Source organism: Alexandromys fortis, unplaced genomic scaffold (assembly GCF_014885135.2).
Source record: "Alexandromys fortis isolate MF-2015 unplaced genomic scaffold, M_Fortis_MF-2015_v1.1 scaffold_8_9099976_23576923, whole genome shotgun sequence".
NCBI classification, from domain to species: Eukaryota; Metazoa; Chordata; class Mammalia; order Rodentia; family Cricetidae; genus Alexandromys; species Alexandromys fortis.
The window spans coordinates 4,000,089-4,015,374 of NW_026067899.1; the positions used below are offsets into that span (position 1 = coordinate 4,000,089).

The following is a 15,286-nucleotide window of genomic DNA, read 5'->3' on the forward strand; positions in this document are numbered from 1 at the left end:
TTTTCTAGTATTTCAGATGGATAGGTATTCTTTCTATCTTTCAAAGACTACAGAATATGGCATTTAAATGTTTTGAGAACTTAGGACTTTTCAAGACAATGAGACAAAACTGTTTCTGGCAACACCAATAACTTCAAGAAGATGATGGGCATCAAAGATGCTCCTCTTTCCTGGACTGTCTGATGTTATGGCGTATGAACTAGACATGCAGGACAAACAGAGAAATGACTGCTGAACTTTCCTAAAGAAGATGAGTCAGTCGTTCAGTCAGTCAGTCAGTCCCTGCTTCATGAAAGAGTCTGCCAGACACAGGGCACAGAAGGAAGTGACTGACAAACTGCCAATATAGGTGGAACTATCTTTGGAATTTCCTGTTTCATGGAAAAGCTGGCCGGATACTATGGGCCTGTAGGCCCCAATGATACAGAAGAACCGTGGGTAGCTGCACAGGCAGCAAGATATCTCTGTCAATTCTAGAGTTTTAGAAGTTGCTTACAATGTACTTCCTGTTTACTTAGGTAATATATCCTTCTGGAGTCTTTGATGGAGTTGAAGAGTAGATAGTTATAATTATAGTTTTCCTTAGTTTTGATAAAAGATAAAGTAGACATAAACATTGTAACTATAATTCTTGCTTGAGACCTCTCTTGTTATATGTAATTTTACTATGTTAAAGTTAAAACCTTCCTTTTCATTTAAACATAAAAGGGAAAATAGTACGGGAAGTCCTTCTGTATATGTGTTGCTTTTATTGGTTAACAAATAAAGAAACTGTTTTGGCCTGTGATAGGGTAGAATAGAGCTAGGTGGGGGGAAACTAAACTGAATGCTGGGAGAACAAAGGCAGAGTCAGGAGAAGCCATATATAGCCTACTGCTGGAGACAGATGCATCAGAACTTTGCCGGTAGGCCATGACTTCATGGTGATCCACAGATTAATGGAGATGGGTTAGTTTAGGATATAAGAGCAAGCTAGAAATATGCTTAAGCTATAGGCCAAACATTATTGCAAATAATATAGTTTCTAAGCGATTATTTTGTGGTCTGGGCAGCTGGTAACAAACAAGCAGCCTCCTACTACACTTCTCTATCTTTTCAGAAGTAACTTAGTACAATGCAAAGAGTCCTCTTTTCTCTCTTTTAATGTCCAGTCTCTTCCATGCCCAAGTGTTTAAAACTGGCCTTATGCTGACCATCCTTGAGTGTACCAACAAGATAAACTGATGTGGTGGAAGCAGCTACTCCCGGAGCTCAGCCAAAAGCCACAGACAGCACAGTGGCTGCAGGGCTAACACGGGTTCCCAAGCATCTAGGCTTTGTTGCTTTCAATTCCTTCCTCACACTGAAGCCAGTGGCCCTTTCCCAGCTCTGGTTCAAAATTTGTTTATTTTTCTTCTAAATGGAAGCTGAAGTCCTGACCTGTCCATCATGGACATGGGTGCTACCTAGCACCCCCCATGTCCTTCCTCTCTTCCCTTGATCCTAGCTACAATCCTTTAGAAGTCTTAGCTTCATCTTTTGACTTTTCCCCAGTACCGTTTTCTCTCCCAGTTGCTTGTTCACCTTCATGGTCAAAGTCTCCTTTATCATTCCGACTTCAGTCTAGTCCTCAGCTCCCACTTTGCCGAACTTCCTGAAGATGCACCCTTCCCATCTGAATCCTAGGGGTCTACCTGCAGCACCACCGCCGTCTTTACTGTGTGGAACCAGCTATCAAATATAACTGTGCGCACATCACATGCTCTATCAGCCAACGTGTAAGGAATGTGTGACATTTTAATAGAAAATTTTATATCAGCTCTTAAAAAATTAAAATTGTTATAAAATCTGTTTTTCCACGGTGCTTCAAGATAATAGACGAACGCGATCATTTATTGCAGATACCGTGCATTACCATCTAGAAAGTCTTGTCGGTTTCCAAATGACAATGTTGTAATGCTCTAAATGACATTTCCCACTTCCTAGCCCCGTGAATGACCACTGCACCATCAGCAGAGTTGAGAATGGGGTTTTCATTTCCCTGTAAGCTCTGCATCGGCTCGCAAAGATGCAAGGGCGAATGTACAGAATGTGGGAACATCACCTCACCTGGTGAAAAGAAGTTCACAGAAGTGACTCAGTTAAGAACCTTTACGTAATGAAGTTATTTGGTTGACAAGGGGCAGGTTTGACTATAAAAAGGAAACTGATATGCTGACAGCGGAGACCACAGAGGAGCACTGTGAAGAGGGCAGCAAGGACCACAAGCTAAGGAACAGGCCACTGGGAGTCAGGATTACCTTGGTCACAGCCCCATCCGCTCCTTAGCTTTTCCTCACAGTGACAGAACTCATACTGCTGACTCCAGACCCTGAAGAAGACAAGTTCTTTTGTTGAAGTCCCTACATTTGTAGTGTTTCAGCAGTCATAGTAAAGAAACGCCCAAGGGAAACACGAAGTAAACACCAGACCAGAACACAGCGGTACTCAGGGTGACATTCCCTGCCCACGGATCACTGCCCATCATCGGCCACCCAGCATCACACCCCTGCTGCTGCTCTTTGGAGAGTCTTCCTCCAGTCAGAATCAGAAACAAAAGAAAGACACAGAAATCCATGAGCTCACAAGTTCTCAGAATGACTCTGAGGCCGTTCTGGCTTGAGAGCCAGTGAATCCACACTCTTCCTTTGAACTAGGTGATGGCCAGCATGCCAGACTTCTTAAAGGATGAAACAGCTAAACTAAGGGAATATCACTTCTCTGAAAAAATTGCTACGAGAACACAATGTGAAAAACAACAGCCTACCCCAAATGTATGAAAGCACAAATAGCAAAACACCTTCAAGACGACATGAAAGAGCTCCTACTAATTCAGTCTGTCTCATCTGTGGATAAATGTTTGAATTGGAAAAGTCAAGTATGAATCCATTCACTCTGAATCAGGTACTTAGTACAGTAGGGTATTTTTCACCTCGCTGGCAAAAATAGCTTTTTATAAAGAGAGACAGAAATCAGTGCCTTTTCTCACAGTGCCAAAGGGAAGAGGTACATTCTGTACTCCTATCAATTTCCTGGCTAAGAATTTCCATGATGTACATATGAGGATTAATGTTTCAATGGCTGTTTTGTGACACGGGGTTTCATTATGTAGTCCAGGTTGGCTCTGTTTCTGGGTAGCATGTGCTATGTCCAGCTCTCAGTGATATAATAAGAATGTGTTTGCCTGATTGCTCTTTGGGCTGACAAGGGAGGGGGACTTGATTGGGAGAGGGGGAGGGAAAGGGGAGGCGGTGGTGGGGAAGAGACAGAAATCTTTAATTAATTAATAAAGAAATAAATAAATTTAAAAAAGAATGTGTTTTTAAAAAAAAACTCAAATATATGTCAAAAGGAAAACAATAACATTTCCAATATAATTCTGAAAAATACCCATCAGGTGCAACATTTACACTATATTATCCAAAATGCTACCTTGTCAAAGCCAGGTTTCATGCCAAAGCTACTGAATGAACTTGAGAAGAAATGACCATAATGAACCAATGTCAAAGCTTAAATTCCATTTTCATTTTCCACATTCTTATCTAAAGGGCTAATTATTAAATTACGGCAAATAATCAGTAGTTCTATAGTGTTTTCTCTTTCTCTTTGACTCTCTCTCTCTTTCTCTGTGTTGGCAAGGAGTAAACTTGTGGCATTCCATAAGAGCTGTCCCATTTGTTTTGTGAGACAAAACATGAGAGTTTTTCACGTTACCTAGAACTTGCTGACATGGCTAGGCTGTTAGCTAGTGAGTCTCAGGGATCTGTCTCTGCCTCCCCAGCATGAGAATTGTAAGAATACAACATCACATTGGGCTTTTTTCACATGGGTTCTAGACAACGAACTCAGGTCCTCTTGCCTGCATTTTACTGACAAAGCTATCTCTCTAACCCAGGCTGATGTTCAGGATTGTTTGCTCGTTGGAGTATGAGGTCAGATCTGGTCCCCACCTAGATCTGAAGCTTCTACTGAAGGTATTGCAAGCCTTCCAAATACTCGTGAACCTAGCAGATCTAGCTCCTTCCTCTGTCTGCTAATTTGGCTGATGCTGCTGCTCAATGTGAAATTTTCCCCACCCCTGTGACCATAAACGGTCAGGTCATCTTAATAGATAAACCTTAAGCTTTCATTAGATTTAAAAACCTCAAAGGCTCTAATTATACCTTTCCTCTCCTGCACCTTGCACCCTGCCTTCTGAGTGGGTGTGGGGTCATTCGGACAAGCGTGGTCAACCTACCAGAACCACACCTGCTGTGGGACAATGGTCTTGTATTCTGCAAAGATTTGTCACTTGTATTGGTTTAATAAAATGCTGACTGGTCAGTAGCCAGGCAGGAAGTATAGGTAGTATAGGCAACAAGAATAGGAGAATTCTGGGAAAAAGGAAAGGCTCAGTCTGCAGTCATCACACAGACACAGAGGAAGCAAGATGAGAATGCTTTGCTGATAAAAAGGTACCAAGCCACATGGCTAACACAGACAAGAATAATGGGTTAATGTAAGATGTGAGAGTTAGTTAATAAGAAATCCGAGCTAATAGGCCAACCAGTTTATAACTACTGTAGACCTCTGTGTGTTTCTTTGGGACTGACTGGCTGTGGGACCAGGCAGGAAAGAAACCTCATCAACACACACCTCTAAAAATATCTGATTCTTTCTCTCTGAACAGCTGTCCACTGTCAATAGCTCCTCAGTTAGGGGTGGGAACCCATATGTACCTCGCTATCCATGCGGGAATATTAGCTGGCTTGTTCTTCTGTAAGTCTTACATAGGCAAATACAGCTGTTGTGAACTCCTGAGTGTAGAAATTTTCTTGAGACACAAAACATTGTCTCATCTAAGTCCTCCACAGCCTTTGGCTCCTGTAATCTTCCCCCAATCTTCCCTGAACCCTGGAGAGCCTGGAATGTGGTGTGTGTTGGTGTAATGTTTAGCCATAAACAAGACAGCCATAAATCACAACTTCTGACCGCCAAATGTCCGTGCTTACATTTCTAGTTAGCAACCTCTGAGGTCTATTTTATGTGGCAGCTAGGATATTATCAGAAAATGTTTTTTTAAGTTTTATGTTTTTACTGATGTATAACTTAGATAAGCAAACTATATGAACCTAAGGGCTAAGTTGGATGCCCATATACATATGCTTATGAATACACTAAGCCACTATAGCCCTTAGTAAGAATGTCTCCAGGCTGGGAGTGAAGGTCAGGGGCTCTAAGCTTGATCTCCAGTACCAAAGGCAATAACAAAATCCATTTTCAGAACTCACTCTAGCAGATTCCCCAATGCCCCCCCCTTCCAGTGTAATTACTTTTATTAATTAATTTTGCTAACTTTTGTTTCCCATTTACTCACAGATACCTAAATTCCTACAACAAAAGGAATAATCTTATGTTGGACTTTTTGTTAATGAAGCTTCAACAACAGCAATGTTGGCCCCCATAGGGAGTGCATATTCCTCTTCATGTTAATGAAGTAAGGAGTTTAAAAAAAAACATAAACAGTCATTTGTCCGACCTTACAGGGAACAGCAATAGACCGAGGACCTGATGATCTGGGGCTCTCATGGGAACACACAGGTCTCTTGACACAGGTCTCTCGTGGGAACACAGGCTGGTTGGACAGGAATGTCCGATACTCTGATCCACATCAACACTTTGTCCTAAGTACCCCTTCACTCCCCACACATCCAGACAAGACCATGAAAATGAACACAGATGTCACAAGCAGGAGTGTTCTATCACCTTATTTCTCCCAGAAAGCTGATTTTAAGGGAGGTGGGGGGCGGGTCTGGCAGTTTCATTACCATTGTTGAGAATGTTTCAGGCTGATTATCGCGTGTGAAAGCCATTCGCTCTCAGATTTTAGTAAAACACACTTGAATGACAAAGAATGCTTTGTGCGGAATGCAGCGTGTGATTTGCCTGTGTGGCGGGGAGGTCCCTGCTGCGGCTTCACTAACGCAGAGCGGCTGTTGCAGGTGCAAGCTCCGATTCAGAGATCGATACTTCATCTCTAATTACCCGAGCCCTCCTGCGCACTACTGCTTTCCTAGTCCCCATGGAAACGGGACATGAATACTGATGCAATCCAGGCGTCAGGCGCTGCCGCCGGTAGCCAGAGCAGGTCTGCAAAGCCAACTCCGCCACAGCATACAGATGAGGAGTAATAGTTCTCACAATCAAGCTCTGTTCTAGAAGCACGAGACGTCCACGCCTTCAGGGAACTCATGATGAATAGATTTCAATGAGTGCTATTTTGGTAACCTCTGAAATGTACGCGGCTGCCTCTTTCTCTTTCCCTTCAGTCCGGGAGTTTCTACAAGTGGACAGGACACTGAGTGAATTGGAAAGGGACTTAGCCAGAGTCAGGAGTGCTTGGAACAATTACAGAAAACTATGTATCACACTGTAAGGTCAGAGTGGCCATTTGTACTTGGGGATCAAGTAATCCACGACCTTTGGCTCCCCATTGATATTTGTGAAATCCTGCAGTTTTCCTGCTCGGCTGCCTGGAGAAGCTGTCATGAAATGTCATTCTCTCCAGATGTGCCCTGAGTACAATGCAAGACAACTGTGTATGGCAGGGTGCTGTTCCAGGTTCTCTAGAGGACACTTCACTAACCCAAAGAGCAAGTGTTACTGTAACTGAGACAACTATGAGCATCACTGCAGTGCTGGCACAGTCCCTGTATCACCTGAAAATGGGTACTCTCACCCCAAATAGATTCCCCCAAGTGTGCAAAATACTGTTGCTCTAACCAGCTGCTAACTGCAAATAGTATATTAAAGATTTGCTAGTCATATCGTAGGAAGTACATACATGCCATAGGAGAGAAAATACACTGCATAACTGTTTCCTAAGGAGGATGTCTATATACAGTCTGTAGATACTTGAGATGATGCTAGACTTTTTAAACCAAACTTTGTATGGGTGTACAAATGTACGTATAGCCGTGTACATGTGTGTATGTACACATACATGTATGTTTATGCATGGATGCACAATCACATGTGAACATGTATGTAGAGCCTAGAAGTTACCACTGAGTGGCTTCCTTTACCAATTTCCATTTCATTTCTTGAGACACCATCTCTCCCTGAATGTGGAGCTCACTGGTTCAGCTAAAACAGCTAGCTGGACAGTAGGCTCCAGGCTTCCTCCTGTCTTCATGCCTCCAGTGTGGGATTTACTCTGTGTCTGAACATCTTTGTGGGTTCTAAGGATTCAAACCCAAGTCTCCATGACCGGGAAAGAGATATTGCGCTGACTGAGCCACACCTCAGCCCTATGTTAAACCTTAGTTCTTTGCCATTTTAATGGGAAGTCATTTTATAATTACTATTTTCTCATATCAAAATTGTTAACAACTTCATAGTCTTTTATAATATAGTCATTTCATGCTAATTCCTACATCTTAGAGCTCTTGAATAATAATGGAATGAAATATTTTTAGAAACGGTATCCATATTTCTGCTTTTGTAAAAGAACTGGCTCCTTCATTTGCATGTGCTCCTTTATGTATGTAACCAGCAGACAAACACACCAAGACTTGGCTACCTCACTTCATCCACAGCTCCCCCCGGCTTTACTAGGATCTTAAGTACGGCTATTATGGATTTATTTTCAAAGGATTTCATATGCTACCCTACTCACTTGATAGTAATGTAGTGAAACAATTCTGTAGATGTTAAATACTAAGAACATTTTAAGTGGTTTTATTATATGCATATAGACATTGATAATATTTTAAGTGGTTTTTATTATATGCATATAGACATTGATAATATTTTTCATTGTAATTAATAGCTTTACATATTCATATTTGAAGATATTTAAAGTTCTTTCTTCAGCATGAATTTATAGGAATTGAACTTCCAGGTCGAGATTTATGAGCACATTTATAATTACTCTGTATTGCCATGCTGCTTTTTAAGCAGACTGTGTCAATTTACCATAATTTCAGATTCTCCACTGACTTATCAGATGTGAGCTGAAGGTGCTACTTTAGGCCACATGACTGAGGTCAGAGAGAACAATTAAATACCAGAGAGACTGGGTGACTTGCCTAAAGCCAGATAAAGCTGATAAGAGGGAGAATCAGTCATGGGGATGGCAATGGTACCGTGGGGACAGAGTGACTACAGCACCATCTCTGTGCCACACTGCCCTGAGGTTCTCACTCCTTAGGCTCTCCTTGTTGGGAATGTGAGCCACAGCTGCTAAAAAAGGGAAGTGGACTGGGGCGAGCAGAAGACACAGGTTGGATAAAGGCATCTTTTAAGAGTGGTGCAAGGGGAAAGGAAACCGCAGTAGAAGCAGCCCTGAGGTTTGATCGGAAATTTTGCTCCAGAAAGGATGTGAGCCTGTTAGTAAGGCTCCAGGCACGGTTACAGCAAGGTGCCACTGAGTAGGAGGCCCCGGCGGTACATCACATCAATTCTCTTGTTTAGAGGTTACAAAAGATTCAGAATTCCCTGCAAAGCCCAACTGCCAATCAGCAATAATTAGTGCATGCAGGTGTGTCTGGACCACGGTCACGGCAATCAAGGATACCTATGAATAACACTGGGAGGGTTCCGTGGGAGTTGAAGGCGATCACGTTTTCTCATCACCTGACCCGTCCGTGGCTCTGAGCACAAACTTTGTTCATCCCAAGCGGTGTTGCAATGTCAAAGAGCTGAGCAGGCCCACCAGCACCTTCCCAAGCTTCACACACACACTTAAATCAGGGATCTCAGAGAAAGTACTAAGCTCCCATTTTCCAGGAAAAATGAGAGCTCCCCAGAGAAGTTTCAGAGAGCAAAGTGCAGCTGCACCTAGATGGAGATCAAGGTCCTCCTAATTTGGCCAAGCAGAGGCCAGCAATTCAACCTGAACTCTGCCCACCTAAGTGTCCCACCCCGATAAATCTTTGAACTCTTCATCAACCAGGTCAACTGTTAAAAATCAGCACTCACTTGAACTGCTCGCTGTTGAAAAGCTGCTTTCTAACTTTTCTTGGACTCAGCAAATAACTTAAAAACACTTCTAGTTCTGCCTCGGGCACATCAATGGACTCTTCTGAAACTGGTTTTTCTTTCCCCAAATGAGAAATTTAGGCCACTTGATCTTTAAGGTTCCTTCTCCTGATGCTAGTTATCCAAGTGAAGTGCACATAAAAACAAATCGTGTGTGTGTGTGTGTGTGTGAGATGTGTTTACACACACACCTGTCTGACAGCATGCACATGCCAAGTACAAGCATCGTCAGAGGACAACCTCCGGTCCCCACTTTCCAGATTGTTTGATTCAGGGTCTCTTTGTTGCTTGATGCTGCCTGTGTCAGGTAGCTTGCCTGTGAGCCCCTAGGGAGTCATCTGTCTCTGCCTGCCATTGCCCAGTAGCAGCACTGGGAGAATGACCATGCTATACCGAGTCTAGCTTTCTGTCTGTCCTGTGCTTGGCTTTCCTCGGGTCCTTACACTTGTACAGCAAGCACTTTAACCACCAAGACATTATCGACCCAACCTGCCAAGTGTGCTTCTGATACAGCACAGAATGGGCCATTGTCAGCCGGGCGGTGGTGGCGCACGCCTTTAATTCCAGCACTTGGGAGGCAGAGGCAGGCGGATATCTAAGAGTTCGAGACCAGCCTGGTCTACAAGAGCTAGTTCCAGGACAGGCTCCAAAACCACAGAGAAACCCTGTCTCGACAAACCAAAAAAAAAAAAAAAAAAAAAAAAAAAAAAAGAAAAAAAAAAAAAAAAAAAAAAAAAAGAAAAAGAAAGAAAAAAAAAGAATGGGCCTTTGTCAAAGGTAAAGTTAAAATTCAGATTTCCTTAAATAAGTGACTGTATCCAAACAATTTCACAATTTAAAAAAATAACACACACGCACACACAAACTTGTAAATGGATATTTTAATAACTGGTCGAATTTTATTTTCACCTTCACATAGACAAGCAGCTGACAATTCTATTTCAGAAGCATTCCAAGTTGACCAATCAGCAAAGATAACAACTGGAAACACTAGACCAGCATCATAGGCTATGGCCACATGTACCACGAAAGGCAGGGCCATGGTTCGAGTCAGATTCAAGAAATTCAAGGGCATGGGCAACAAGAAGAGTCTGGAAGAGTGCTTTTTAACCGCACGGTTTAGTGGTTAGTCATCAAGTTGATATAATAGAGAGTAGCCAGCAGGTATGCTGGTGTGTGCTGTAGGCATGTGTTCATGCTCATGACTGTGTGCAGGTGCGTCGGCACACATGTCTATATGTATGTGGAGGGCGGTGGCCAATGTCAGGTGTCTTCTGTCCTCCATTTTTTTATTTTAAGACAAGGTCTCCCACTTGGAAGAACCTGGAACTTGCGGATTTGACAAGGCTAGCTGACCAGCAAGCTCCATGGATCCTACCGCTTCTGCCTCTCCAGTGCTGGGATTGCATGGGTGTAGCATCATACATGTCTAGATTTTTATATGGGAGTTGAGGATCCAAACTCAGGTCCTCATACTTATGTGGCAAGCATTTTATTGACTGAGACATTCCCCATAATAATAAAATACAGTGTATTAGCGGAGCACAAGACATAAAGGGGCAACATCGGGAGGTTTAGACTCATTACCCAGATACTGTTCTCAGCTCGGAGCTGCATTGTGCAAACCACACATCTGCTGGCTCCACAGTGCCAGAGTCTTGCCCAGTCTGACCTCTCAGAAACATTATGGCGCTGGGAAGCTGCAGGGGGAGATGGAATTTGGTCTATTCTGTTTTTCTTACAGTTTTTACTATCTTGCCAGTGACACACCTTTACCCCATGAAAACAACAGGGCCAGCTTTCCTCTCGGGGACACCAGCTAGCCAGCATCCCCTCCTTAGAAAGTTTACAGGGCTCCATGTCCTTTTCAGTTCCTTTCCCAAATTCCTTGATCCTGAGTGTTAGTGCTTTCTTGTCATCACTACCTCCAGGGTAGTACTAAGGAAAGGCCAGTCCTTGAGATGTTCTCTATTGATTCACAACGGCAAAGGTATTTACACCAGTGTATACACTAATTAGCATCACTAGCTACGCTGCTTGCAAAGGCAGACGGCTTCAAAAAGGAGCAGTGAGTTGATTCACACCCAGGCTGCAAGCTTCTCATTGCGCGGTGGCGTTGGTTGCTGGCCATTCAGCTGCTTTGATTTACACAGCCTCAGTGGTTCCCCATGAGCAATCATTGTTGTTGTTTTTAAGTATTAACAGTAACTCCTAACATACTTCTTGTGTTTTCTGTCTTTTATCAGGCTTTGATACAGAAGTTAGATATAGTTATTTGTTCAACAGTTTTTCTTTTAGTTATATGCATGCAAGCTTACAAAACGGATCATGATATAAAAATGACATTAAATGGTTGCAAGCCAGAAACAAACTAGCCTAACTTATAAATTCTAGGAAATTCTTTTTATCTGTATCTTAGTAAAATGTGCGTGTGTGTGTGTGTGTGTGTGTGTGTGATTCCTGTGATGTTATATTTAAGACATGGACTTTAAAAATATTTTTAATATTCAGCCAAATAGAAATTTTCATCTAAAAGTGACCAAATCCAAACCAAACAAACAAAACCAATAGTACAGACAGGATATTAGCACTCCATCCTCTTGCCTCAGCCTTCTCAGTGATGGGATTACAAATGTATACTCACGCTGGGCAATGGTTTGGTTTATTTCAGGACCCTAGACAGCATGCCAATTTGTGTGAGTTGGCTGCAGGACTTTGGGGGCAGCCCAGGTAACTCAGAACCTCCTTTTACAAAGGCATTTGTCCCTGCCAGTCACGTGTGAGTGGACCTACCCATGGACTGCACCTAAAGATCAGGAAACAGCCAGACTTGGGCTTACGTCAAACTATTTAGGCATTTCTCATCATAGCAACAGCCGAACACAGCAGTCTACTTAGATGTCTGTAATTTTAGACCGGAGAGGACTCAGTCTCCCTAGAAGATAAGCCACAGCTGATCTGTCTGATCTAAGGAAGGATGGAGGGAAACAGACAGTGGAGATTGCCAAGCATTTTTCTACAAGCCAGGGAATAGTCCAAGCTTTTGATACTGAAATGAAAACTAGTTCATTGCTCAGTGATTCTGAGAATTTTCCTACTACACTATCTGGAAAAAATTGAACACAAAGGTGAACTTGGGCTATTTTAGTAAAATGTATTGACTCTATGTTAAAATATTTACAATATTATGAACTTTTCATCTTAATTTTGCGGTTGCATCCACATTTGTTTCCCTCTTGGTTGGAGACAAGTAAATAATACCGTCTTTTCCAAGTTCATAAAACTATTTAAAATATTTAAGCTTTTAAGTTATTTATACTGGAATAAGGACTTGGTTTAGTCAATTTAGTTGACTTGACCAAAGGAAGAAGTCGTGTGGGAACTGTGCAGCCAGGGAAAGTGAGAGGCCAGGAGTATGACACAGTGGTGGGCACTGAATTTGAGGTTCCCCGTAAGCACACTTTAATGTGACTTTCAGAACATTACCGACCTTCTCTGAATGTGTACTTTCGTGACCATGAAATAGGGGGTTGACAAGGCATTTGCACAGTTCTGCACAGGGTATTTGGACAACATGGATTCAACACACAACTCTGTCTCCCACGATAGCAGCTAAACTGAACAGTTCATCTGAACGAACGCTGTTCAGAAAGCACCAAAGAAAGAACTTCAATACAAGTTTACTCGGCCGGAGCATGTCTTGGTCTTTCGCCGTCTTTAAAGCATTTGTTATGCCCTGAAAGGAAACTAGTCTAAAATGGTGACGTTTCAGGAAAAAAAAAGATCCCAAGCAAACATTCTATTGACAAGTTTCTTTACAGCCTTGTCATGGTCCATTGGCCTTCCACTCTCGGTCCGGTCAGCCTGGACAAAAGGTATTCTCAGGCCATTCAGTCTGTGTAGGGGCAGAATGAACGACAATGAATTAGATCTATGTCAAAGTGCTTCCTGTTCTGGTATCAGATGGCCACACTTACCATGTGGGGGACAATGGAAACTATCCAACAAAAGGAGGGGACAAGAGTGGTCCCGGCTCCCATCATCTCGTCCCTACACCATCAAAACCTCATCAAGCGCAGAAGCAAGCCTGAACCCCCAAACCGTGGGACTGTCAGCAGCTTGACATTCCATGAGGGGCGAATCTGTCACAGCACCTCCAGCTCTCTCTACAGCTATCTTCTCCGAGGAAGCATAAAATGTCTATACTCATTCCACTTTCCTCGCTAAGTCTGAGAACACGAATATAAGGGTTCAGACGAAGCGTTTTCTGCCACGCCTGTTCACTCCAGCTGCAGACTTCTCCACTGTGAGTGCGAAGTTCATCCATCTAAATTTCCTCCGATGGTCCCGGACCGTACGTTCTTATTAAGTGAAAAGAAGCCAACCAGCAAGCACAGTCACCCGAGGAGATGGCAAGCATTGAAAAGAGTATCCTAGGGGGCTTTAACAGGGGGAAGGGACCACTTTTTATAGGAGCGATTCCATCAGCAGACAGTAGCTGATAACTCAGACTTAAAAAACAAAACCGATTTGAAAATGTCACATCAATATTTATAAGCTTTCCTAGGAACTTATGCTACTAGGCCTATATTCTATTTTAGAGATCTTCTATAATTAAAATAAAAAACCACTGATACTACTTTGGAGGTTAACAGTATGAGGTACTTTTAAAATTAACTTCCCATTTTATACCAAGCTACCATTGTTAACGCAGACAAGAACACGAGAGGACAGATCTTTTTGAGTCTTGAACGTAAGCACCCTGATTTATCAGTAACACCAGTAAGGGTGGCGAAGATCAGGCAGAAGGAGACTGTGCCTAACAAAGGATTTCCATACATCAATGGGTCCTACTAGTTCATGCAGCTGTTAGCACCAGCAGTCGGTGCCACCCTGCTATGTAATATGCAAGACTCTAAAAGAACAATCTCTACCAGAGGGGTTACAGTGATGGCACCCACTGCAGCCCCCAGAGTTCTCAGATCATGTGACAGGCAAACGCTGAAGTGCTAGCCTCTTTCACAGAACCAACTGATGTTACAAGTTCTACTGCAAAAAAAAAAAAAAAAAAGCAGTCACTAGACAGAGCACACTGAAGACGCCACATCCTCACCGAGAAACAAAGTTTTTCAGAGCATTTCAGACACATGTCTAGATGAGTCTTGTGTGAACGTTTTCATAAATCAAATTTAAATGTTCAAGTAATTCTTAGGAAAGTTGTTAAAGTATTTAAAATATTGTTATGTATTAAAAATTAGATGTAGACCTATGGGCACATAAGAATTATATGAAATAATTTGACAGTGCCTACCTGTTTCAAGAACCGGACTCCGTAGCTAAATACATACAGGGAAAAGGAAAATCTCCACCTGTAGAAGATTAAAGAAATTAAGGCAATCAGTTTACATATTTCACAGCATACCCGAAATGTGAGGAAAAAGTTATTAAGTTTTCTGTCCCTTTAAACCAAGGAATGGATTTGGTGAAAGTCACTGGCCAAGCATGAACAGCCCTGTGTATGGCTTTAGGAAATAATTATTAGCCATTATTCACAACCTTTCTTTCTCTAAGTTATCAAACTTGCCCAGCTGCCTTTCTTCCTTCCCAACTTCTCAATTTTCTCTGATTGAACCCACATGGAGGGATGAGATTCATCAAATGAAGGTATTAAGTTTTTATTTACAAAAAGCATCCTACCCTAGTACTCAACACCCAAATTTACTTCTTGCATGCAGAAAGTAAAGTGTGTGTGTGCAGGTTCAGGCACACATGGGCACACATGTGTGTACATGTGTTTGTATCTCTGGTCATGTGTGTACTATGTGTGTGTGTATGGCTCCAGTGACAAAACTCAGTCAGCTGAGTTTGTGCCGTAAGCACCTTTTTTCTCGAACCACCTCTCTGGCCTTCCTTGTACTCTCTGAATGTGAATACCATGCTTTTAAAAACTGGGATTCACTCAGCTGTATTCATCAGGTTACTAGGTTGGTGGAACCTTGGATGAGAGCTTGTAGATGAACATACAAGAAGAAATAGACACCTTCATACCATCGGAAGACAAACTGTTTGCAAAGAACCTAAAATATTTTAAGTAAAGCAAGTGACAGATTATAGGAGATGATTAAAGTGATACATAAAATTGTCTGAAAGAAGGAAGAATTGCATTCAGGGAAGGAAGAGTGCTAAGTTTCTAGGAAACTGCTAACAACTGGCTTTGACCACCAACAGACACAAGCATACCCCAGAC

General features: G+C 42.4%; 1 protein-coding gene across 1 annotated transcript in view; it reads right to left on the minus strand.

The window, feature by feature from the left end:
• The window catches only part of Cers6 (ceramide synthase 6), a 231,482-nt gene that overhangs the window by 87,286 nt on the left and 128,910 nt on the right, over window positions 1-15,286 (minus strand). Inside the window, exon 4 of the mRNA XM_050123461.1 lies at window positions 14,351-14,408. Within this exon, the coding sequence (XP_049979418.1) occupies window positions 14,351-14,408 (58 nt within the window). The remainder of the gene's footprint in view (window positions 1-14,350; window positions 14,409-15,286) is intronic.